Source organism: Chamaea fasciata, unplaced genomic scaffold (assembly GCF_029207755.1).
Source record: "Chamaea fasciata isolate MVZ Bird 193981 ecotype frontalis unplaced genomic scaffold, bChaFas1.0.hap1 SCAF_11, whole genome shotgun sequence".
NCBI lineage: Eukaryota > Metazoa > Chordata > Aves > Passeriformes > Sylviidae > Chamaea > Chamaea fasciata.
Window position 1 is genome coordinate 22,382,684 of NW_027094096.1, and position 24,028 is coordinate 22,406,711.

Below are 24,028 nucleotides of genomic sequence, written 5' to 3' on the forward strand. Positions count from 1 at the left end.
GGCTGAAAACCTGCAGTTCTTAGAGATTAACAGTCCCTACACTTCTGCAGAATTTTCTCTTCAACGTTCCTTCAGTATGGAAATAATTGAAAGTTTTTCGAACGTCACCTTTTCCAAAAGGAAATGTGCACTGAGCTCCGCAATCAACATTTGCCACAGGACGGTCATCACCTCAAAAATTACACTACAAGAAAACCCAGTTATTTACTGGGACTGAGAAAGATCAAATAACCAGAGTACGACAATAAACGGAGCATGAAACGAGTGTGAAGCGAGTACAAAATGATCACATCCATCTTTTAAGAATTAAACTGCATCACTTCTCTGAAGAGAATTCCTATCTTGAGACGAGATGAATTCCAGATGGGGGCTAAGAAATCCAAGGATACACAAACGGTTTGAAAGGCTCCTGTTTACAACAGCTCCTCAAAATATTTGGAGAGCAAGCTGTGGGTTCCAGCAGAAAGGATCAGCGAGGGGAGGTTTTGGGATCACCAGCCCTCTTTTGGTGACAGGAACATCACCCACGGGCCAAAGCTCAGCCTCTCACGTGCCCGTCCAATTCTTCACTTGGAACGATTTAAAATAACAAATCTTCCACACCCTCTTGACCAACAGGCCCAAACACCAATAATGCCCAGAGATTCTTCATCATCTCCTGCCTGGTTTTGACGTCAGCTCCTGATAAATTCTGTGGATGGGCAGCTGCAAATGGCAAATTTTCGGTGGCACCTCCTGTTCTCCTTCCCCCTGGAAACAGGGAAACATCACGAGGTTTCCTTTGAGTATTTTTAATTTTTTTGCTACAGAAATCCCCACCTCTTCTTCCTTAAGGCACCAACCTTTCTTTAGCTGCGTTTTCCCTCATATTTTTTCCCCCGTGTTTTTGTTTTGCTGGATTGACACCCCTGAGTTGAGCAGCCTCTGGGCAGGTTCCAGGGCGTTCCCTGACATCAGGAATTGTTGTCATTCCACTCAGCTTCTGTCAGCCAGGCAAGGGCTGAAAACACCAGCTGGGAGAACCAGGAGAGGACAGGCAACAGGACGTCCCAAAAAAAAAGCAGGAATGAACTGGATCCAGCTGCAGCCACAGCCTCTTTTTGCCCTTTCTCATCTCTCCTCGTAGCCTGGCTAAATCTTGGATTTTTTTTTTTTTAATTTTTTTTTTTTGGTCTCCAAGTTCTGTTCCCACTTCATCCAGATCAATGCCCTGCAATGAAAGCACAGCCTGGAGAACTCAGGGCTGCAGAGGGAAAAGCTGCAGTGCATCAGGATTACATCCAGGGAGAGCCATGAATTATTCAGCCAAGATAAATCTACGCTTTTTCTTCCCCCTGTATGGGCTGTTTGAAAAATTGATGAATTTCACTTTCAGGGCGAGTTTCAAGCCACCTTTACAAAACGGGATCACGACGTTACTCCAACAACTCTCCCACCTCCAGCTGCCTTGGCACAGCAAGGATTGGAGGATAAACATCCCTTACAGTCAATCTGGAGACCTATCAACAATAAATAAATAAAAAAATCACTGATCCTACAACAGTTTGGGTTAGGAAGGACCCTAAAGATCGTCACATTCCCACCTTGCACCAGCCCAGGTTGCTCAGGTTATTTCTTGAAACAATCCGGATGTAAGAACTTGTTTTTTACTCTAAAGATGAGCCCTCTCAGCTCTTAATTAAATAGATTTTCAGGGTGAAAAATCCAAGCTGCTCTTACAATAGAGCAGCAGCACTTTGCAGCATTTTGACCCACAAATGCTTCTCCTCACGCTTGATTCACAAAAATGAATTTCTCTGCAAATTCCTTGTCCAGAAAAACGCGTTACTAACTCTGATGAAACCCAGAGATAGCACTCTGCAAACTTCCCTCTTCACGCTTCAAACCCGTCGAAATCCAGACTGTTAAATTCCATTTAGAATTCGGGGTTTTTTTTGAGACGCGAGGATTTTAAAAGCTGCATACGAACGAAGGAAACCTAATACCCACAGAATGAGTAATTAGCACTAAAATCTCTCACAGAGAGCAGAATTTAACCCTGATATTCTTATCTTTACCAAAATTCAATTAACGAATGAATTGCTTTTGGTTTTCTGCGTAATGGAAGGACTTTATTTGCTTCACTGTTGCTTTTTAAACTTTCCCTCAAACCTCCCTTTGGACTGCTAAGACCTTCAGTTTATTTCTTTAACAAATGAAGAAGTCAAGCTCTTTTTGTGCTGTCCCAAAATGCCAAAAATTCTGCAGATAAGAGGAAGGCAGGGATGAGAAATCTCCAATTTGAGGTACACCCCCCTGCCAGGTATCCAAGGAACGCACCTGGCACTTCAATCCAGCCTGACTTTGGTCCCTCTGGAATCCAGCTGAGACTTACAACAGCTCTCCTCTCATCAAGCTGCTGCAAGTAAGATCTAATTAAAATGTTTAGAGGTTCAAACGGCCTCAGATATATTGAAAACCACCACACCTGAAAGAGTGAAGTCAACCCTGGCCTTGTAGCCGGTGCTGAAGTGCAGGGAGCAGTGACAATTCCACATTTTATCAGAGGCAAACTGCTGCTCCCGCAAATCCCCGAGGAGCAGGGATGGGAGCTGAGCTCCCAGGATGGGACCACCTGCAAGAGACACCGGAGCAAAAACAAAACAAAACAAAACAAAAAAAAAAGCTTTGCTGGAGTGTTTTGATGCATTTCCCTCCTCTAAAGACACGTTCCTGGCATGCTCTTGAACCCTGACATTTCAATAATGCCATTCCTGGGCAGAGCGGCTTAATGAGTGCAGGAGAAAAGGCACCACTGATGTGTTTTCCAACTGTTTATTGGGGGAATCAAGATCCTCTGGCAGCTCGGGGCTGGGTGTGTGAGCTCATTCCTACCACTAATTACTTCTCCCTACAAAATATTTACATATTTGCTGCTTTTGACCACTCATTATCTCTCTTTTTTTTTTGTTGTTGTTGTTGTTGTTTTTCCTAACATGTCACCAATTCTTGCCGCACAAAAATAATGCCTGTAAAGGTTCTTTCCTGTGGCGTGGGCAACAATAAAACCCTGTTCAGCCTTCTTCATCTGATTCCCTCTCCTCGTGCGGCTGTACAGAGGCAGGATAAAACACAGGCAACCTCACTCAACAGCGTAATTAATTTAATTTCTTTTTATTGTTCCCAACTCGTCCCTGGTCACCTTGAAATGCCCCTCACTGCTAAGAGCGGTTTTCTTGCCACGCACAACGTTAATTCAAGGCAGATCAGAAGGCCTTACATGTTTTATTAAGGTTAACTTTGAAAGTGGAGACCGAAAAAAAACCACTTAACTCGATCTTCTGGGGCGTTTTCATCAGGTTTTCATCAGAAGAATAAACCCTGCTCTGTGTTCCCTAATTTAACGTTTTCCCCCCTCATTTAAATCGCCTTGCCCACATCCCCATTCTCTGAGGAGTTGGGCTCTTGGATCAAAAAGCTTCCAGGAGATTTTTACTTTTCCCAGGGCATGTTTTTTAAGTCTCGCCAGCAGGAAATGAGCGAGAAGAAGAGAGTGCAGCCCCAGGAACCCACCGTGCAGCACCTGCAGCCCCTTCAGCCGACGGCAACGCTTTCATTTCTTGCAGATTCTCCTTTGTCCTGCTCCGGAGAGGGCAAATTATTCCCAATTTTCACATCTTGCCTGCGTGGAAAGGCTTCTTGCTGGCAAGGAGAGGGAACACCAAGTCCTCTTCCCGAGGTGAGCACAGGGATGCTGTTCTCAGAGAGAAGGGATGGAAATTCTGGGATAAATTCACTTCTGGCTGTCCTGAAACCACCTCACCTCATGTAGCACCCCTGCCTGAGTATTTGGATCGCTTTTTGAACCAAAAATTCTGTTTCGAGACAAAATGCACGTGAAACATGAGCAACAGCTCAGGGTTTGGCCCAGGCTCAAATCAGGGTTTCTCAGGAACTCATTTTGGTGTGAAAAAACCACCCAGGATCCACGATCTGGAATAGGAATTGGCGCTGCCAGGTCTGAGGTGCCATTAATTTCTTAATAATCACATTAAACGAAGAAGCTGGTGCCTGCAGAGCCCAGCAGGAAGGTGCTGGGGTCACATTAAATAACAGAAGGCACACAGGGGGTGTCTGACAAAAAAAAAAAAAGGAGCAGTTGCACCTGGGAGAAAACAAGAACAGGGGCTCCAAATTTCTATTTTCAGTTGTGTGAGAGCAGCCAAGAGACATGAGCAGAAACCTGAGCCTGTAAAATGAGCTGGAAACACCTGTTCACAGAGGAATAATATGTTTTTGTGACCCACTTTGGAGAGACTTTCAATCAAAAAGCCCAGTGAGGTCAGTTGAAGCCACTGTGACAGAAAAAACCACGAAGTTTTCAATTTGTGCATTAAAAAAAAAAAAAGAATCTCAACTGAGTGGTGATTGCCACTGGAATTGCATTTAGCTTTCCTGTCAATTGGAGGTGCCGGGAAACTCGGCAACGAAACATTCCAGTAAAAATCTCTCTTTTCTCGAACAGGTTTGAGGTTACAGCCTCTCCCATTATTCATCCCCTCCACCTTCCCTCCCCGTCAGGCTCTTCCTTAATAAGACGGACACCACCAATGCCAAAAAAGCTTTTAAAACCTGCACTTGACACGACTCATTCCAATCTGCAGCTGGGAAACTCTTTCTCCGGCTCCTCTGCCGCGGCAGCCGAGGCCGTGCGGAGCTCAGCGCTCTCAGCGGAATGTTTACACGGCCACTTCAGAATCCACAAACTCCAACTCGGGCAGCTTAAAAGCCTGGAGCGCTCCAACATATCCCCAGGAGAATCCCTAAATTTACTTGGGAGTATTTTTCTGCTCGTCACACGCCGCGCCGCAGCCTGACCCAGCGTGCAGCTACTGCCTGCAGCTGTGATACAACACAAAAAGGCGAAGAAGTTGCTTTTTTGGTTTTTTTTTTGAAAGGAAAAAAAATTGTTTAAAAAATAAAACTCTTAACAAAATTTGTTTCTCGAAGCCTGAGACTGTACTCTATCACCCTAATGTGATAATTAATTAAAGGAATAGATGTAAACAGCACGCATTTGCCTCTGAAGGTTGAAGAAAAATAGTTATTGAAGTGGTAACCGGCTCCTACCAAGAGTTTCTCCTAAAAGCAGGGAAAAAAAAAAGTGTGTTTTTTAAAAATAAGTGACTATTTTGCCATCATTCTCTTTGAAGATGTGGTTAACTTGAGCAGAATTACCTCCAATCCTTGTCTGCCTCTAATTCCAGTTATAAATGGAGTCTGAGGAGAAGGTTCCTGATCTCATCACGTTATTTGGCTTCTTATTTAGCTTTTCATCCTGCTTTTATTTACAGCAATATCCACAAAAAAGAAAAGAAAAAAACAGTGAAAAAACCCCAACCTCACACAAGTAAAATTGGTAGTAAATACCACTCTGCCTCAATGCAAAATAAAAAACTATGTGAAGCAGTGTATCAGGGTCCATAAAAAAAAAGAAATCCTTGAAAAAGAATTCAAGTTGATGATTTAAACGCTTGTCAATTTAAACCATCACAGAAAGTGCTTATTTAAAGCACTGATTGAAATAATTCTATCCCGGAGGCAGGAGATTGCTCCTGCCCTCCAAGTTAAAAATAATATCCCCATTAACCTCAGCAACAATTTCCTAATTGCCGAGGATTACGAATCTTCTTTCATCCGCTGAGAATTCCGTCACTGCTTCGCTTCCCAAAGCACTCCTGGGATTGCACTCCTGAGGCTTTCTTTAAAAAAAAAAAAAAGTCAAACTACAGGGATGTTTTTTATACGACGGCATCAAACATTTGGGACAAATGAGGGAGTGTCACCCCAAATTCTCTGCAAATGCAGCAGCACCTGGCATTAATATCCATGGTGGGGCTGCCTGGGGCTCTCCTTTGCTGTGGTGATGCCAGCTGGTGTTGCAGTAAGTCAGCAGAGACTCCGTCACCTTCAGGCAGGAAAAGCCAATTCTGTATTTTCACCGCTCATTTTATACAGTTTTCACAGACTTTGTGCGCAGCTTTAATTGGTTAATCGCTTTCTTGCCAATTAACTCTCTTGGCTAGTAAAAGGTATTCTGCTTGTCCATCAAATCTCTGTGTTCTTGGATTGTTTATTTATTTTCTTTACTGCTTCTCACGGGACAAATCCCTTGTCATTGCAGGTACATTTGTTTTAGAGCTCAGGAACAGGTTGTTCTGCTAACGAGTTTTCATACTAAGATTGTTTTCATATGGAAACTTGCAAATGACTTGGAAGAAAGGACAGGCTGACTTTGGCAATTCAGCAGAGCAGGCCTGACTCTATGAGGCCTTTCTTTAATAATTCTTTTATCTGTCACGACAAAGCGGCACCGGCACCATGAGCTGCTCCCACACTTCGTTCCCTCTGTCCTGAGCAAACAGCAGCTGGAATTTGTGCCAGGAAACCAGAGATGTGGGCAGGAACAAAGAGGGCAAAGTTCAGTGGCCCCAGCACTGGAATACACTTCATGTAAAAGCTCTGGAAGTGCTTTTTGGGGAGCACCAAGGAGCCAAAACCTGGCGCTCTCTGCTTCCCTCAGCTTGTTCTGAGGGAAAAACCGGGATCATCCTGACACAGGAATCACCCCAGACACAAATCCAGCACTAAGGGAAAACCGGGATCATCCTGACACAGGAATCACCCCAGACACAAATCCAGCACTAAGGGAAAACCGGGATCATCCTGACACAGGAATCACCCCAGACAGAAATCCAGCACTAAGGGAAAACCGGGATCATCCTGACACAGGAATCACCCCACACACAAATCCAGCACTAAGGGAAAACCGGGATCATCCTGACACAGGAATCACCCCAGACACAAATCCAGCACTAAGGGAAAACCGGGATCATCCTGACACAGGAATCACCCCACACACAAATCCAGCACTAAGGGAAAACCGGGATCATCCTGACACAGGAATCACCCCAGACACAAATCCAGCACTAAGGGAAAACCGGGATCATCCTGACACAGGAATCACCCCAGAGACAAATCCAGCACTAAGGGAAAACCGGGATCATCCTGACACAGGAATCACCCCAGACACAAATCCAGCACTAAGGGAAAACCGGGATCATCCTGACACAGGAATCACCCCAGAGACAAATCCAGCACTAAGGGAAAACCGGGATCATCCTGACACAGGAATCACCCCAGACACAAATCCAGCACTAAGGGAAAACCGGGATCATCCTGACACAGGAATCACCCCAGACAGAAATCCAGCACTAAGGGAAAACCGGGATCATCCTGACACAGGAATCACCCCAGAGACAAATCCAGCACTAAGGGAAAACCGGGATCATCCTGACACAGGAATCACCCCACACACAAATCCAGCACTAAGGGAAAACCGGGATCATCCTGACACAGGAATCACCCCAGACACAAATCCAGCACTAAGGGAAAACCGGGATCATCCTGACACAGGAATCACCCCAGAGACAAATCCAGCACTAAGGGAAAACCGGGATCATCCTGACACAGGAATCACCCCAGACACAAATCCAGCACTAAGGGAAAACCGGGATCATCCTGACACAGGAATCACCCCAGACAGAAATCCAGCACTAAGGGAAAACCGGGATCATCCTGACACAGGAATCACCCCACACACAAATCCAGCACTAAGGGAAAACCGGGATCATCCTGACACAGGAATCACCCCAGACACAAATCCAGCACTAAGGGAAAACCGGGATCATCCTGACACAGGAATCACCCCAGAGACAAATCCAGCACTAAGGGAAAACCGGGATCATCCTGACACAGGAATCACCCCAGACACAAATCCAGCACTAAGGGAAAACCGGGATCATCCTGACACAGGAATCACCCCAGACACAAATCCAGCACTAAGGGAAAACCGGGATCATCCTGACACAGGAATCACCCCAGACACAAATCCAGCACTAAGGGAAAACCGGGATCATCCTGACACAGGAATCACCCCAGACACAAATCCAGCACTAAGGGAAAACCGGGATCATCCTGACACAGGAATCACCCCAGACACAAATCCAGCACTAAGGGAAAACCGGGATCATCCTGACACAGGAATCACCCCAGACACAAATCCAGCACTAAGGGAAAACCGGGATCATCCTGACACAGGAATCACCCCAGAGACAAATCCAGCACTAAGGGAAAACCGGGATCATCCTGACACAGGAATCACCCCACACACAAATCCAGCACTAAGGGAAAACCGGGATCATCCTGACACAGGAATCACCCCAGACACAAATCCAGCACTAAGGGAAAACCGGGATCATCCTGACACAGGAATCACCCCAGACACAAATCCAGCACTAAGGGAAAACCGGGATCATCCTGACACAGGAATCACCCCAGACACAAATCCAGCACTAAGGGAAAACCGGGATCATCCTGACACAGGAATCACCCCAGACACAAATCCAGCACTAAGGGAAAACCGGGATCATCCTGACACAGGAATCACCCCACACACAAATCCAGCACTAAGGGAAAACCGGGATCATCCTGACACAGGAATCACCCCACACACAAATCCAGCACTAAGGGAAAACCAGGATCATCCTGACACAGGAATCACCCCAGACACAAATCCAGCACTAAGGGAAAACCGGGATCATCCTGACACAGGAATCACCCCACACACAAATCCAGCACTAAGGGAAAACCAGGATCATCCTGACACAGGAATCACCCCAGACACAAATCCAGCACTAAGGGAAAACCGGGATCATCCTGACACAGGAATCACCCCACACACAAATCCAGCACTAAGGGAAAACCAGGATCATCCTGACACAGGAATCACCCCAGACACAAATCCAGCACTAAGGGAAAACCGGGATCATCCTGACACAGGAATCACCCCACACACAAATCCAGCCCGTCAGGCATTGGCTGGATTCCATCCCTTTGGAATCTCCCACCAAAGTGCACATCCCTGAGTTAACTCCACCTGGGGGAAATGGGATTGTCTCCTTCCCAGGGTTGCTGCTTCTCTCTTCCTTGGGAACTGGAGACTGATTTTTCCTACTTCTCCTGGTCGAATTCCCCTTTCCTTCCACACCAAAAATGTGTCACACTTCAGACGTGATTTCCCTTTCCTCCCACACCTAAAAAGGACCAAACTTCAGATAATTAGAAATAAATATCCAATGAAAAACTGGTTTTGTTTGGTGGGATTCTCCAGAGTGCTGCCCAACTTCCCTGCCTCCCAGCAGAAATAAAACCACAGGACCCAAATCCCATATATGCCACGTTACAAGAAAGAAAAATCCCGACATGGAAAGCACCTTCTACATCCCACCTAATGTCTTAGACATCTCCAAAACCACCTGAGTAATAAAAACTAACGAGGTAGAAAAATCAGGAAAAAAAAAAAAATCAAACCCCATTCACACTGCAAAACAGGAAAGGAGATGAAAGCTCAGGGGTATAAACATCAAGAACACTAAGGAGACAAGCATGTTTCCTTCTCCCCTTCCTCCTACTCCCACACTCCGTTCCCGAAGCACACAGCCTTGGACAGAGAATTTATTTCATGCCAACCGCAATCAGATATTTCAACACCTTCAGTGTTTGTTTGGAGGGAGCACGCACATTGCAGGGAAAACGCAGTCCATGCACACGTTACCTGGAAATAAATCACACTCCCGTTTAAAATGAAGTTTAAAGAAGTGGCACAGCACGGAGCTGGATTATGGGCCACGCGCTTTCCCTCAGAAGAAATGTTTCACACCCTCCAGCAGTTTTCTATCGGGAAGGGAATGAAAAAGTAAAGAGATTTATTACATTAAAAAGCATATTGATTGAAAGCAGTGCTGTATGACAGCTCCAGCTATTATACCAGAACTTAATAAAATCAAATGTTTACCCCTGAAGGGGATTTGGAGGGGGGAAAAAAAAAAAATAAAAAGGGCCTTATCAACACTTATGACAATGAGCAAATTTGCAAGGGATAACATTCTGGTGCTGAAAGTAAATGCAGAGAAGTGTTCATCCCTCCGGGGGAGCTTTGAGGTTGGCCCACATGAGGAGCTGTGGCTAATTGCGATGTGGCTCAGCAGCGAGAACACATCCTTTGATTGTGTGGCTGGAGATGTCAGCTGCTCCCACAGCTGGGGAGCAGGCAAGGTCGCAGATGATGAGAGCAGGCCATGTTTCAGCATCACAATCAGTTTGTAGGAGCAGCAGGACGGTCCTTTGTGCTGCCACGCTGCTCTCGGGGCTTGGCGACGGGCCTGACCCTAAGAGTGATGCTCCCTCCTCACTGCCCTTGTCCCCTCTGCTCATCCCTCCTTCTCCTTGTCCCCTCTGTTCATCCCTCCTTCCCTTTGTCCCCTCTGCTCATCCTTCCTTCTCCATGTCCCCTCTGTTCATCCCTCCTTCCCTTTGTCCCCTCTGCTCATCCCTCCTTCCCTTTGTCCCCTCTGCTCATCCTTCTCCTTGTCCACTCTGCTCATCCCTCCTTTCCTCTTGTCCCCTCTGTGTCCCCTCTGCTCATCCCTCCTTCCCTCCACTCTGCTCCCTCACTCAACACCCAGACCCCGAGATCCCATCCACCACCAGCTGCTTTTCTGGGATGGTTTTTCCACGGGAGTAGAAAGGAAGGTGGATTTCTCCTCCATCCACGTTTGTTCATGGCAAACAGCTTCAGACCTGAGTGCCTGCTCTTAACAACGACTTTCTGTTCTTTTTGGTTTTTAGTGGGACCAAAATGTTCCCCTTGATCCTTCCTGGATCAGGCCCGATCTGGTTCAAGCTGTATTTGCCATATAAACATCAATTTCATGGTGTAAATGAACAGTTTATTTAAACTGAAATTTACCGTTCTCACCAGTCTTGCTTACCCTGAGTATTTGCCAGGATTTTTTTTCTCTCCTAAACTGTAATGAAATTTGCATTTTTTTTTCAAAGCTATGCTGCTTTCAAATGAAACCGACTTTTGGCACGAGCTTTAAACCGCTTTAATAAAGCCACCAGCTGAAGTGTTAAACACCAACTAGAAAACAGGAGTAAAAGTGCATGAAACAGCCCAAAAAGGGAAAAAGAGAAATCTGCAACTTGTCACAAGTCCTGATTTTACACACAAATGACAACGGCCTGCAGATCCAGCACGGACATTTTTGTCAGGATGAAAACTTCCTTTTGGAATTGCATTATCCGCAGCCTTCGCCGTTCCATGACCTTCTGGGTGAAGTGAAACTCCACAGGCTCATAAAGAAAAAGGGTCATGAAATGTTGATGACCTTCTCCTACACGGGAGAACCTCCTGGGCTGGGATTGAGCCAGAGGAACTGGTCTGGCCAGCTGGGCTGGGATCCGCTGACAGACCCACTGCTGCTGAACCTGAGCACCAAGAGGAGCAGCCCAAGGCAACCTGGAGTTCCAAATTCTGTTTTAAAAGCGCACAATCCATCCCAGGAGGGCACAGCTCCTTGGCACACAGCATTCCCTGAGGGTTTGTGGGATGAGGGACAAAAGCGTGGCCACGGGAGCAGCAGGGATGAGGAATGGGGGCGAGGAATCCGTGTGGGGCACAGAGCAGGGGGTGCAGTAGGGCCCAGAGGGTGGTGAGTTCACTTAAACCTCGGAGAATTTACCAAATATTGCGGTGAAAAATTGGGGCAAGAGGCGTGTGACTTTCTGTGCGTAATTAGAGCAGCTGCTGCCCTTAAATTAGGTTCGGGAAGTCTCCTTGCAAGGGCAGAGATTCAAAGCAGGAGGAGCACACGAGCGTTTTGTTCCTTTTCCCAGACCTGTCAGTGTTTCTGCGCTGTGCTCTGAGGGAAGAGCAAGACCTGAACCTCGAGACTTAACAAAAATTAGCGCCAGGTTCCCCTGGATTGCTTTTCCTAGAAAAGGTTTGGGGTGGAAGGGACCTTAAAGGCCATCTCATCCCATGGGTAGGGACACCTCCCACTAGAGCAGGATGCTCCAAAAGCTGTCCAACCTGGCTTTGGACGCTTCCAGGGACGGATCCCAAGACCTGGCTGATCTCACAGCACGATCCCCGCTCGTTTCTGAGCAGATCAACACGTCCAAAGGCTCCTGGGGCTGAGGAAAAGTGGAATTTCACCTCAGAGCAGGCAATACTCGTGTGCTGAGGAAGACACAAAACCCCAGGGGAAGAGGGGCAGGGCTGAAAAATCCTGACAAGAAGAAGAAGAAGAAGAAAAACAAACTTTAGAAATGCCAGATCCAGCGCACGGGAATCCTGCCATGAGCATGGGACATCCCCACAGTGCCAAAACTGCTGCAGGAAAACTGCAGCCACCAGCGAAAAACCAGACGGCAGCAAAACACAGCAACCACGGGCCAAGAGATTGTTTCAAAAGCGAAACTGCCAGAAGCCAAATCGCAGTTTTAAGGCACAATTTACATTGTAAATATTTGGGTTTCTAGCAAAAAAGGGAGGGAGGAGAAATCCCGCTCTGCTCCCAAAGAGCTGCTGGAAACACGACATTGGAGGCAGAGCAATCTGCTGGTTTGATTAACCCACACCATGGAGGATGCGGATTTTTTTTCTCTCTCACACTATTAAACACAAAAATACCCAAACTCCTGAGCTATGGAATGGAAATGATGAAATCCCCACTGCTCTGAGATCGTTTCCTCCCCATCCACAGCAATTCCCAACACGTGGAGGAGTCTTGAGCTCCTCAAGTTAGCGGGGAAAACTTCAATGACTTCCATAATCTGCAAGCATCTCATCCCCAAAATTGATTCCATTAAACCAGTGGCAATCTGTCGGCAGCCTGAGAGCCCAGACAGGGAAACACCGATTAAAACAAAGCTGGCCAAACACATTAAAAATTAATTGACTTCTTGATTTTTATCAAAATTGAAAAAAAAAGCCTCAACCCAGCACCCAGTGATACAGCCCTGAGTGGCAGCAATTAAAGTTCCTCCTTCCAATTACAGCTTTTTTACAGCATTTTAATCAACTTTTGTACAGCAAACGAGCGTAGAGTTTAACCCCAAATCGAATCAGCATGGTGGCGTAGGGTGAAAATCATAATCCTGGAGCATGACGCGCAAGAATAAAACTTCGACAAACCGAACAAAGCGACAGGAATGTCCCCGTAGATCATTTCTGCCGTGTATTTTAGGCCACTGGAGGGGAATTCAAAAGCAGGCTGGGGACTTGCCTATCAACACGACCTCACCTATGTAAACATTTACTCAAACTTTTGGGCACATTGCAGGGGATTCCAGATTAGAAACCAAAGGAAGTTACCACAAAAGGAAAACCCTGCCAGCAGTTTCTGTTTAAAAACTGCAAACCCTCAAAAGACTTCGCCTTACAACTGGGCTGTAGCATCCAGAGAAACTCCAAAGCTGCTGTTTGATTTATTCCTACCTTTTACAAAACCCCAGGCTGTCAATCCTGAATGCCCTTGACTCAAAAGCTTGACAGATAAATCTTCATTGCTGAGATTGCTTAAGTAGCTCAGTATCACAGGGTTTGGGGCAGGAATTAGAATCAGCAGATTCCAAAAAAAAAAACCAACCCAAAAAATGAACTCAAATTGTAAAACTGCCAGCTTTCTTTTCTTCCAGCACAGCACAAACACCTTCTGCTGTTAGGATCAGAGAGCTGGATTTGAATGCACAGCAGGTTTATTCAAACACAGCTGGCACGGTGCCCTCTCCTCCAGACCTCACCTCAGCATTCCCGTTTCCAGAGCCTCACACCAGGCTCCTCACGACTCTCCACCATTATCTTCTGACCTTTCCCTTTTATTTTTGCGTCTTTCTTAGTTAATCAGTAACCAGAGACTTCTGCCGCTGATTTCAAGGTCCTGAGCTCCACCGAGCATCAGCCACTTCACCCCGTTCCCTCCTTCCCCATTCCAGCTCCCCGACGCTGGGAATAAAAAAATAAAAATATCAAGGTGTGTTTTACATCCTAAAACACTGGCTCAGCAGCTCCAGAACCCAATTACTCCATGCAAAAAAACCCCACTCTTACCCACAACTACACATCATGAGGGACAAGTCCTGCCACGTTGCCCGCTCAGGAGGCGGAGGGAAATAAAAAGAGACATTTTTTATGAGACAGTTACTGAGCTTTAATTTCCCACATCCGTTTATGACTGCAAACAAGCCCAGGCAGGGGAAGGTACTATCTATTACCATAATTATTTTTAAAACCTTCACCCCACAGGGTTAGGAAAAAAACCAATGATTTACAGCAGAGCCATAACTATAAAACTGCAGATGGGAGCTGAGCTGCTTTGCCCTTGTCTAACGCTGAGATCTCATTAAACCGCGTGCTTAAACCTTAAATATTTGAGAGTAAATGGTAGTTAAAGTGGGGAAATCATCCTCATTAAGCAGCCAGCCTTTCCTCTGCTCAGTTTCCCAGCTCATCATTTGTTATTTGGTCATTTGTAGAGTTTGACACTGCTCCATCTTCCAGCCTGGACAGCCCCAAAATTCCTAAATAAAGGAGAAAGGGCAAGAAAAAAAAAAACATTCAAACCATTCTTAAAAAAAAAAAAAGCTGATGGGAGAACAGAAAATTATTTCTTTTATAAGTTCAACCACCTTGAAGGGCGATCCTTTGGCCAAAGTCATTCAGTGACACAACAGGCAGCAACTTTTCTTTATTCTTTCTAAAGCTACGTCTTTGACATCCACCTGATCTGCATTATTATTATTATCATCATCATAATTATCATTATCATTACTATTATATCTCCAAGAAACTAACTTTTATTCAAAGATTGCACTGCACACCCCACATCCAACCTTCTCTCTGAAATATTCTTGCCTCCCAGAAGTTACTGCGGCAAACCAGAGCATTAATAATTATTTTTGCTTACTCCTTTCTCCTCAAGCCACCCACAAAATCCAAAGCAATGGCTGCCAACCTATCCAGGCTAAAACTGGAAGCTGGAAGAGGAAATTACATAAGAGAAAAGTGGAATTTATGCAAAATGTTGGCGACATGAAAAGCAGAACTCAGGAATCTTCATAAATTAGCAGTGCACAGTAATTGAAGCCGCTTGAATCATGCTCCTCCATCCTTCCACTTCAATGGGATGTGGCAGGAAGTAATTGATGGAGACAGGCTCCCTTGCATAGAGCTGGAAATAATTAATCTGGCATCTCATTTCTGGTACTGGCTGTTTGGAAAAACAAAATTTTTCCCCATATAGAACAGTTTGTTTCACACGTAACCCCAGGGATCAGCTGTTCTTTATTCTTTAAATACACATAAATTTACTGGGAGCCCATATGGAAAATTTAACCTTCACAAAGGCTTTGCTACTTGCACAGATAACGTGTTTCACTGAGTATTTTATGTTTAAAAAAAAAAATTAAAATAAATTAAGCCTCACAAAACCCCCATTCAAATAGAGACTTAAAATGTAGAATTACGTACTGGGGATTAATTAAGAGCGTAAATTTTTATTTCTTCTCCCTCGTTTTGTACTCAAAATTACAAAACCTGCTTAAAATAGAACCTGTTCTTGTTTCTTTCTTTGCTGTATGCACCGCACACAGTTCATGCTCTTCTGAACAGTTTTACCTAAAATTCAAAACTCGAAACTAATTAGGTCTCCTCAACTTATTTTTGTAGGAGTAAAGGCCACGGAGAACACTTAGAATTCCATCATGAATAAGAGATGTGAGACGGATACATTTATAAACCACTAAATTTAGAAAAAGACTTGTGCCGAGTTCTGCTGAACCTTTCAAAAATTAAAAACCTCCCCGTACTTCGCCGCTGAACCCACCAGAGCCAAGTTCTGAGGAAGCAGAACACAAAAGGCCAGTGAGTTTTCCACGGCTCCGGCATTAACGCATCCCACGGATGGAATTTCGGGATGCACAACAAAGCTGGCAATGTCTGAGGGGCACGTCAGCTAAATGCCAACATTCCCCGTCTTTGCTGGGGGTTATTTAATACCCTCGGCTCGTGGTCTCGTGCAGGGGCAAGCTACAAAATTAATGAAAGAAATCGGATCCCACAACCACGGGAAATATTCTGTTTAAAAACACCTCTCAGACACTTCCCCAATTGTTTGGGCTGCTCGGTTCCCACAAGGAAACTCAGTTTAACACAAAGGCAGAGGCCCCCACAGCACCTTCCCTCCTGCCCACAGAAGAGCCAGATGTCCCCAACCAACTGCTCAGGGCTCCTGTTCCTCCAGGAAAAGCTGGGAACCGCTCTGGGACACATCACCGACATTCCCACCCGTGTTCCTCGAATGCTCAGGGACAGCGAAGTGGCCCGAGAACGCCAGGAGGAGTTGGCACAGCTGTGCCCCAGCTGAAACCAGATTGAAAAACGCCAAAACGGGGCTCAGGCGCCAGCAGCATCTTTTTATGGAGCCGACAATTCTCAATATCCAAAGAGTTCGCGTGAATCTAAAGGGAGCAGAACAGCTGACGCCGTGAGGAGAGCCCGGGTCCCTTCCCAACCTTGGCAGTGGTCTCCCCATCCTAAGCTCACGGCCTGGATTTTCCAGGCAGCCCTTCCGTGAATGTCCCTGTGCCCCCTGAATGTCTGGGCACTGCCAGAGCTTTTCTAGGAAGAATTCTGACCCTTGGATCTGGGGGAGCAGCTGGAGAGGGACAGCCAGGCTCGGCGAATTCCCAACATTTCCCTCCATCATCCCGCCGGGTTCTCTCTCAGAGCCAGCAGAAAGGCTGCCGGAGCCGATTTTGCCACACAAGGACGAATTCCTCGTCCTCTCCCACAGTTACGAAACGCGTGCCTTTTGTGCCACGCCAAAAGCTGCGCGGCAGCGGCAGCACCGCATCCTAAAGGCAGAGGAAAGCCGCAGCTCCAGCATCTGTCACCCGGAATATCCCAGCACAGCCTGGAGGAGAGATCAGCCCGCCCCAAAAAGCGGAGAGCTTCAACACCACCGAGTGCCACACACACACACACACAAAAAAAGAGCCAGTTTTGCTGCCTTTCCGCTAGGGAAGGGACAGCGTGGTTGTAATGACACGAACTCCACACAATTCCCGAACACGATGCTCACGGCTCGGCTCGCTCGCCGGTGAGGGAATTGCCCAAAGCACATTTCACACACGCACACACTTTAGGATCCTTCAGCACCGCTCCTGGATAACCTCTTGCCGACGATCTGTCCGGGGGAGAAGCCAGCCCCGCTGCCAAAATCGCATCACAGCACGCTCGGCTGTAACAAAAGATGACTCCGGGGAGTTTGTGCCCGTCATCGTTATTCCACGCACGTCAGAGCCACCTCCGACAGCTTTTCCTTCAATTAAACCTTTACCGCCGCGAAGGGCAAAGGGGCTACGGGCACGTTTATGCCGTGCCGAGCGCGGAGGGGGAAACGAGGGATGAAGGGAAGGGAGGATTACACAGCCCTTTTTTATAGACATCCAACCCCCCTCCAAAAAGCAAGGAAACCCCACAGTGTACCAGATAACCACACAAACCTGGTGGGTGAGAACACATCCACGCCTTGCCCTGCACCATCCTCCCTCCCGCACCCCCCCCCCTTTTTTTTTTGGGTGTTGTTGTATTATATATATGCATTTATTTTTTTTTTTCCAGCGGAGCACTTGCCTCTCCTCCGTGCCCATCAAATATCCCGAAGATGGAGGGGTGAGTCTTGTTCACCAGGTCGGTGATTACTTCGAACCTGTCCTCCATGTGATCCCTCCGGCCTTGGATGGAGTAGACAGCCACGTTGTGGCTCTTGAACTCCCAGGTCTTGGAGAACTCCGCGTCCAGCACGTCTAAACCCCCGAGCCTGTCATTCTGCATGATCTCGGCCACCTTGCCCTTCACCATCTTCACCGCGTCCCTGCTGGACTTAACAATGGTTTTCACCTCATCAGTGTGGAAGAAGTAACTCCACAGGGCCAGGCTGATGCACAGCAAGAACAGGGTCTCCGGTCTGAGCAAGAAGTAACGCATGATCCGACCCAGCAGAGACAGCAAAGTCATTGTATCCTCTATCATTTATTATCGCGACCGTGTCTCCCCACAGCATGCAGCGGGGCGGCTCCGTGCCCGGGGCCGCTCGCCCTCAGTGCATGCTCGGCCGGCCGGGCAGCGCCGAGCCCCGCGCTCCGCTCCGCTCCGCTCCGCTCCGCTCCCCGCGGCTCCGCTCCCGCTGCTCCCGGGCGGCCCCTCCGCCTCGCCCCGTCCGTGCCGCGGGGGCGCGGGCCCGCCGATGCCTGCGCCGAGCCCTCCTCCTCCACCTCCTCCGCCGCCGGATTCCTGCTGCGCGCCGCCGGGAGCCGCGGCTCGGCCCGGGAGGTTGGCTGCCAGGGCCGCCCCGCGCTACCTGCCTGCCGTGTCCCCCGCGCCCGGCGCCGGCCCGCCCTCCTTCCACCCGGGCGGAGCGTCCCGGCCGCCGCCCCCGCCCCGCGGCGGAACTACAAATCCCGACGGCCCCCGCGGAAGCGCCGCCGGGGCGGGAGGAGCGTGGGGCATGCTGGGAGTTGTAGGCCCGGGAAGGAAAACAAAAATTTCCTTCCCTTTCCTTTCCCCATCCCTGGAAGTGTCCAAAGCCCGGCTGGACGCGGCTTGGAGCGACCGGGGACAGTGGAAAGTGTCCCTGCCCATGGGATGAGATGCCCCTTAAAGTCCCCTTCCAACACAAACCGTTCTAATAATTCTAGCAATATTATTAATATCACTACCTCTATTACGGCTTTTAAAAGTCTATTAATTTTATAATTAAGGAAAGACAAAATAGATGTAAAATAAGGATGCTGCTGCTCCAAATTAGTTATTTAGTTGTCATTTTGCTTCAATATAAATGTGTCACTGTCTATTAGCTACAAACCGTGTAGCTAATATTTCTAATAACATTATTAATATCACTATCTCTATTATGGCTTTTAAAATTCTATAAATTTTATAATTAAGGAAAGACAAAATAAATGCAAAATAAAAAGGATCCTGCTTACCCCCACCAACCAGTTCTTTCTTTATTTGTCATTTTACTGCAATATAAATGTGTCACTGTCTATTAGCTACAAACCGTGTAGCTAATATTTCTAATAACATTATTAATATCACTATCTCTATTATGGCTTTTAAATTTCTATTAATGTTATTGTTTATTTAATTTACATCTAAATAAATGTAAAATAGGCAGGATGCTGCTCACTCCCGCCAACCAATTCATTATTTGTCATTTTACTTCAATATAAATGTGCCACTTTCTATCAGCCACAAACTGTGTGACTAATAATTCTAATAATATTATTAATATCACTGCCACTATTATGGCTTTTAGAATTCCATTAATTTTATCAATTATTTTACATTAAAATAAATGGAAAATAAGGAGGATGCCGCTCATTCCCACCAACCAATCCGTTATTTATTTGTCATTTTACCGCAGTATAAATTGGAGCCGTGGCTCCTGTGGAAGTTGTGTCTCACTGTTGGCAATTTGGGTCCAGGACCTGGAATTGTGAAGGGAAATGAGGTTTTCCCAGACCACAGAGCCCAAAAACCATTTCCAGCCCCTCCTTCGGCTGTCAGGCTCTGCTCTCCCCAAGTCTTCCCTCAAATTCCCCCCAAATCCAGGCTCCTCCCTGTGCTGAATCCCCCGACAGCACAGGATGCTCCACAGGGATGAGTTTTCCATGAAATTCCAGGTGTTTTATCCTGCAGGAGAGGCTGAGCTGCTTCCTGGGCTCTGAGTGCGGGGTCTGAAAGGCTCTGAAATTCCAGAGGGGGCTGGAATTTCCCTTCAGGAGGGGCTGGAACAGCAGGAAAAGCCTCGTCCTGCCGGAGAGGCGGGATGGAGGAACCACTGGAGATGGGATGGGAACACCCAGCCCTTGGAGTGCAGCCACCCACTCCATTAAATATGAATTTAAAGGTGAATTCAGAACAATTCTGCACCACTTAAGTGCAAAATTCAGGGATTATTGGCTCCAGCCAAAAAAAAAAAACAAAAAATAAAAAATAAAATTTCCAATTGCAGGGCTCATGCTGCACTCCAGCAGCTCTTCCCAGGGGAGAAACAAAACTTCAGCATCCGCGGAGTCTTTTAAACGCTGGAAGTCAGCAATGAAAACGTCACCAATATTCGGGACATGGGCGGCTGTTTCATTTTGGTTTTGCTGACTTTTGGTGACTCGCGAAAAGGAACGAAAAGCGATTTTTGAGCCAGGTTTGGGAATAAACCGGGTAATTATCCTCTTGGAAAACTGGGGAAAAAAAAAGAATTCCTTGCTCAACAGCTCCTCCTCCTGCTCGGCCGTAGCATGAAACCACCAGGGCATCATTTGTTTTTCGATTTTGGCTACAGAAACAAATAATCTGCAAACGTGAATCCATTGTCTGTTCAGCGCTCTAATCCACAGGAATTGTGGGTTATAAACAGAACAAACTTGGGAATTGTTTTGGCTCCAAGAAAAAAAAAAAAGCAGCATTCGGCTCTTCTGGGCAATTTTTGTGGCACCCAGAATGAAAGTAGAGAGTGGGGTATTGGAGAAACTCTCACTATTTGTTAGTCTGAATAACACCAGCATTTTTATCATGGTCATTTCGTGCTTGTATTAAAGGAAATTCAATAGTTTTGATTGGGAAAAGCCTCATTCTGTGAATGTACTTACAAAGGTAACTTAAATGAAAATAATAACGGGGAAAAACTCTTTAATTTCCTGTAGCTGCAAACTGAATTTACCCTGAAATTTATCATTTCACCCTGGGGAGGAGCAGTGAGGACACAGCACTGATGGGTCGCCAGTTTTCTTGGACAAAATCATTACAACAAACATTTAATTTGATGGAAATTCCCTCATAAAAATACTCCCCAAATCTGTAGGGTATCAGTTCTATGATAATTCTCTGGGGTGCTAAAATTTGGAGGATGTTTCTCTTGCTGTTGGCTGAATTCTGCTGCCCAGTTTAACAAAAGGTTTTCTCGGGATTTTCAGGTTCAAAAACTTTTATTGGCATGAATCAGATGTGCCCAATAGTGTGACTCATTGAAGATTAGTCCTGGAAAACATTAAAGCAAAATATTCCCCCCAACCTGCGGATTCACCTCCCTTTTCTTCTGCTGAGCCATGAAATCAGAATAGAAAAATCAGTGCCAATAACAACAACTATAAAAGTGGAGTTTTTCATGTCAGGACTGCAATGCAGTTAAATAATCTCGTGATTTCCTTTCCAGATATTTTTCAAAACATTGATTTTAGGATATTCAGGCTGACACAGCCCCAGCTCTCCAGAGGAATAACTCGGTGCCAACATCAGAACCTGCTTTGTACATTAGTTTGGATAACAGTAAATAAGGTTGAGTTGTCCTGACAGTGTTTTCATCTCAGTTGATAGAAATGACATTTCCTGATGGCCTTGCCAGGATTTTATCTCGCCGAGAGATAAAATGCCAAGAATTGCGGGGAAATTCTGGCTCCCCATGCTAACCCCCTGAGAAATCTCATCGCAGCAGCTCTGGTTTGCATCTCCCCTGAAGGGGAACATTTGCAGATGCGAAACGCAAACAGCAATTTCCCACACAAGTTGCTCCTTTCTCTCTCTTTTTTTTTTTCCCCCCAGGATTCTCAATCCTGGGGCACCTTCATGTGTAAAATCGGATTTTCATTTATTTCCTGGTGCCGTTGAGTGACCTCGGTGTCAGTGGGAAGGAGAGGCACTGAGAGATTTCTGACTGATGTTTTAAAATCTTTTATTTAAACACGGAATTCTGCTGTGGAATGGTGTGCAGCAAACCACAGCAGGGAAATTATTAGATATAAATTATAAATATGAAGACAATCCTGGTTAAATACCTGCAGGTGCCTGGGGTGGAAATCTCACACCTGCCTTACTCAGGGAACAGAATTCCTGATTATAAATCTAGAATTTGGTGTATATTATACCTGACATGAATGTTATTTTAAGAAAACAAAAATCTATCTCATTTCCCAAATAAATCCCACACCTGCCTTACTCAGGGAACAGAATTCCTGATTATAAATCTAGAATTTGGTGTAAATTATACCTGAAATGAACATTATTTTAAGAAAACAAAAATCTATCTCATTTCCCAAGTAAACGATGCAATGCTGTTTATTAACCTTTGCATCTTCTTACTCCCTCTGAATATCAGAGCCAAACTACCTGGTGAGACATCAAGGAAAGATGCCAATATTAATTCCATGGAAAAGTTTAACCAGGGGTGTGTTTCAGAAGAAAATTCTGAGGTTTATCAACTTACAGAGCCTTGAATTCCCACAATTCTGGAGTTGCCACAAAAATTTGGCTGCTGAAGTCACGGGATATCTTTGCTTGGTGGCAGCATGAGCCCCAAAATATTGATTTGGAGCCCACCTCTCGAGGCCACGTGTCTTGGTTTAGGAGGACAGGTGTCTGCTAAGGAAGGCAGGGGCCTCCCTTGGAATGGAGAATGAACCCCCCCTCCCTCTGAATTATGATAATTTTGAAATTAAGGGGCTCTCAGGCAAAGATACGGGAATAGGAATAACAGTTCTTCGCTAGGAAAATGAAAATAAACATGAAGTAGTACAAAGAAAAGACTGACAGAGTCAGAATACACCTGACCCCCTGTTGGTCAGGGTGTTGGTGTCAGTCCAAATAAACCCTCCTGCAGTGCCAGGTGTGGTTCTGCTGGAACAGAGATGATCCTGGAGAAGGCTCCGGAGGTGCTGAGATGGGTCCGCTCTCCCTCTGGGAATCCAGTGCACACAGGCTGTGCTGGGGTTCTGAATGCCAGGTGTGATCCAGGTGGGAATGCTGGGCTCCTCCCCCTGGGTGGGATGATGGGATTGTATCAGCCCTGCAGTGAGCCTCGATGGCCCATGAACAGCAGATATCCCCTGCAGGGAGGGTGGGTCGTGACATCATGACATATTTTGGGAGACAGAGATTATTCCAAACTGATTTTCCCTGTCGTTTTCCACAAATGAGCTCACTGGGAATTGGAAAATGACCGAGATGCCACCAGAGCACCCAGCAGATAAAGCTGAAAATGCTCCTGATGGAGCTGCTCTCTGATCTTTGATTTAACCAGCAGCATCCCTGCGGAGTGCAGACATTTGGGAATGTTTGTGAAGTGTTGCTGGTGAACGAATGCCTCACAAACTCCCCACTTTTCCAGAGAACACCAGGACATGCAAGGAAAATAGAAGCTCAGCAATCCGGAATTGCTTTGCAAGCCGGCAGCGTTCTCATGAAACCTTCCTCAGATCTGGGCACAAACTGATAAAAAAGCAGCAACAAAGCAATCTTAATTTTCTTCTTCATTAATTTTTACTCTGTTTAGCAGCTGTTTCGTGTCTGTGGTGCAGACTGTTTAATTTGCGTTAAGCAAGAGGCTGCAAAATTGATTTATACATTTGAATGCCTCACATTTCCACTCTGAGGCGCTTTTGGATGCAGAACGTGACAGGCTTAAATTCAGGATTAAATCCTTGGGCCAGGCTTGTCCCAAAGCTGAGGTGAGAGGGGAGCTGAGGTTACAGGTGCCTTTTTTGGTGACTCCTTTGAGACTAAGATTAGCTGTGCCCTCAGCTGACTGAAGAGTGTAAAATCCAGATTTCACTCACTGCCTTGGCTCTTCCAGAGGTTCCTTCCAGTCCTGACCCTTCCCTTGACCAAATCCTTCATAAAACCCAAAAAGTGAAGCCTTCAGAGGCAGGATTGAGATAAATCAGCTCTGGGTTAATTTAGATTTCCTTGGGCAAGGCAGATGAATGGGTTTTGTCACTCCCTGAGTGGCACAGCCCATGTTCCCTTTGTCTCTGGGAATATGGGATGGATTCTCCCACTTCTGCATTTCCACAGGACACGCTGCCATCGCTCAGTTCCAGAGGCTCCCTTTTTTATCACCAGGTTTTGGTGACGGAGATAAAGAAATATTCGAATTACAGAGCGATGAAAGGATTTTTCTTGTGGACGTTTTTTTAAGAATTGCCCCACTTTTTAAAGTGGTGGTGTTTGTATTGAAATTAGCTCCGAAAGGGGCTCCGAATAAGTAATAAATAAATAAAGTAAAAAAGAAATAATAAATAAATA

The 24,028-nt window shown here is 46.1% G+C and overlaps 1 protein-coding gene across 1 annotated transcript in view; it reads right to left on the minus strand.

Moving 5' to 3' along the window:
• The window catches only part of PPM1L (protein phosphatase, Mg2+/Mn2+ dependent 1L), a 67,148-nt gene extending 48,804 nt beyond the window's left edge, over positions 1-18,344 (minus strand). Inside the window, exon 1 of the mRNA XM_066193686.1 lies at positions 17,582-18,344. Within this exon, the coding sequence (XP_066049783.1) occupies positions 17,582-17,980 (399 nt within the window). The 5' untranslated portion in view covers positions 17,981-18,344. The remainder of the gene's footprint in view (positions 1-17,581) is intronic.
• Between the last annotated feature and the right edge of the window lie 5,684 nt (positions 18,345-24,028).